The sequence below is a fragment of the Gavialis gangeticus genome, unplaced genomic scaffold, assembly GCF_001723915.1.
Source record: "Gavialis gangeticus isolate Ggan-Ray unplaced genomic scaffold, GavGan_comp1, whole genome shotgun sequence".
Classification (NCBI taxonomy): Eukaryota; Metazoa; Chordata; order Crocodylia; family Gavialidae; genus Gavialis; species Gavialis gangeticus.
Genome location: NW_017729022.1, coordinates 50,655,219 through 50,657,319, shown reverse-complemented (window position 1 = coordinate 50,657,319; position 2,101 = coordinate 50,655,219). Strand labels below are relative to the sequence as shown.

The 2,101-nt window shown below is 54.7% G+C and overlaps 1 protein-coding gene across 1 annotated transcript in view; it reads left to right on the top strand.

The window, feature by feature from the left end:
• RRP7A (ribosomal RNA processing 7 homolog A) overlaps positions 1-2,101 on the top strand; it is a 4,533-nt gene that overhangs the window by 684 nt on the left and 1,748 nt on the right. The window contains exons 3-5 of the mRNA XM_019515796.1: positions 5-254; positions 494-617; positions 1,542-1,639. Of these exons, the coding sequence (XP_019371341.1) occupies positions 5-254; positions 494-617; positions 1,542-1,639 (472 nt within the window). The remainder of the gene's footprint in view (positions 1-4; positions 255-493; positions 618-1,541; positions 1,640-2,101) is intronic.

The window sequence follows — 2,101 nt, the reverse complement described above, 5'->3', positions numbered from 1 at the left end:
CGGGCCGCGTCGCTGGATGCACGAGGGAGGGGCAGAGCCGAGGGCTGGGGGTGCGTGGGGCTGTTGTAGCCCTTTTGAGGGGAGGCCGGGTGGGTGAATCATTCCCTTCTCTTCCTTGTTCCCTGGAGGAGTGCTTGTCCAGGCTCTTCTCCCGCTGTGGGGCTGTTCAGACCGTGCAGGTGTGCGAGAAGCCGGGGCCAGGAGAGAGTGCAGAAGTATCAAAGTCCAAATTCTTCAGTCTTAAGAGGATTTCGGTAAAGCTCATGGGATATGGAGGAGAGGGGTGCAAAGGGGGCTGTGGCTGGGGGGGAGCTCGGGCTGGTGCACCCTGGAGCAGGGGGATGGGATTCTTTGGTGTCCTCCCTTAATGGTCCCTTGCCAGCCTGTTGCTGCCTGGGGCCTTGAGTCTGTGCAGCACCATCTTGCTCTGGGGCCTGCTCCCTTTGCGGGAGCCAACTGGCCCTGACCAACCTGCACACTCCCTCCTCCCTAGGGATTCCGGGTGGCCTACGTGGTGTTCAAGAACCCATCTGGGGTCCAGGCAGCCACCTCCCTCTCCCCACACGAGCCCCTGCTGATATCTTCGGAGAGCTGCCCTGTGAAAACCGGCATCCTCAGTAAGTTGCCTGCACTATCTCCAGGTCTGCCTCCATCAGCTAGAGGAGACAGTGCTGCCCAAGCTCTTGCTCTTGGTCCTCTGCCAAACCCTAGAATGAGCAGGATGTTGCTGGCCTTTTCCTTTCCCCTCTTTTGTTTGGTGCTCCCTGTGTTTCTTGCCCTGTTAGGAAGATAGTTCTTGATATGTTCCCCAGCTGGTCAGTACAGGGGGGTGGTCTGTATACAAGGGGAGGTAGAAGTTACATGTGGTGCCATAGTCACTGTAGAGACCCTCTCCCCTGCATCTTTGGAGTCCTCCTGGTTTGGAGGAGCTAACTTTAGCTTGCCCAAGACTGGGAATAAGCATAACTCCCACTTCTAAGACATGGTGCATCTAGAAACCACTGCATGGCTTATAGACAGCAGTGCACTGTCTGCTTTGGAGCACCTTCCCAGTGGAGTCTGTGTAGAATCAGGTTCATACATGCTTCAGCCCCAAGGCCACAGTCTCCTCCCCGCTGCTGGGAGCAGCCTTGCTGTACAGAGTGATGTGACAAGCTAATAAGAAGCCTCTCAAAAAAGCATGTTATATTGTGAGCTGTAGGGACTTGGGTGGCCTGTTCAGTGAAGTGTGGAGTCGCTTGGCTGTAGGAAAATCGAGCTTAATTCAGGCTGTCAGTCTTGCCATTGGATAGCCATTCATTGGCCTCTGTGGAAAAAAAAGCCAGCAGGTCGCCTAGACCACGTGGCAGCTGCCTGCTTTGTGCAAACCACAGTGGTCACATTTGTCATTAGCTGGTTCTGTTGCTGACTCTCTGGCCTGAAGGTTGATGGGTTTGGAGGTGCAGCCCTTCTCTGGTCCCCAGGGTGGTTCTCTCCAGGGCTGCAGTGAAGTATGATGTCAGGGAAGAGCTACTACTTCCCTCCTTCCCTCCTTGTCTTAGAATGGATTTCCTGCTATGCCACTTCACTGGTGAATCCAGAGGAGCTGAAGGCTGAAGTGGACACCTTCATGCAGGCCTATGACCAGAAGGTAGCAGAGGTATGGATGACACACTAGGCAGGCATCTCTCTGAAAGAGTCTCAGGAGCCGGTGGCTTCCTGAGGGATAATCACTGCTGTCTGGCCTATGTCTGGTGAACAGAACAACTCATAGAGCCTCCTCTCTCCTCCTCCCCCTGCTTGTGTGTGTTGGGGCAGGAAGTCCTGTAAAACATACCATGCTGTCACTCTATCTCAGTGCCTGGCTGGGCAGTAGCTATGATGGTTGAGCCCAGAGACTGGCTTCTTCTGTTTTAGAACCCCTGCCTGTGATTTGTACTCTGACTACCCCACAAACGCACCGATTCTTGGTTGACCCAGTGCCTCTGACCCACTACCATGCTACTGAGGGTGTAGAGTTTGCATCCTCATTTTCACAGCTTCCCGAAAATGCCTCTTGTGCCTTGTCATCGGGCAGAGCAGTGGGTGCTAGCATTCATTTTGCTGGGGGGGGGGGGGGGGG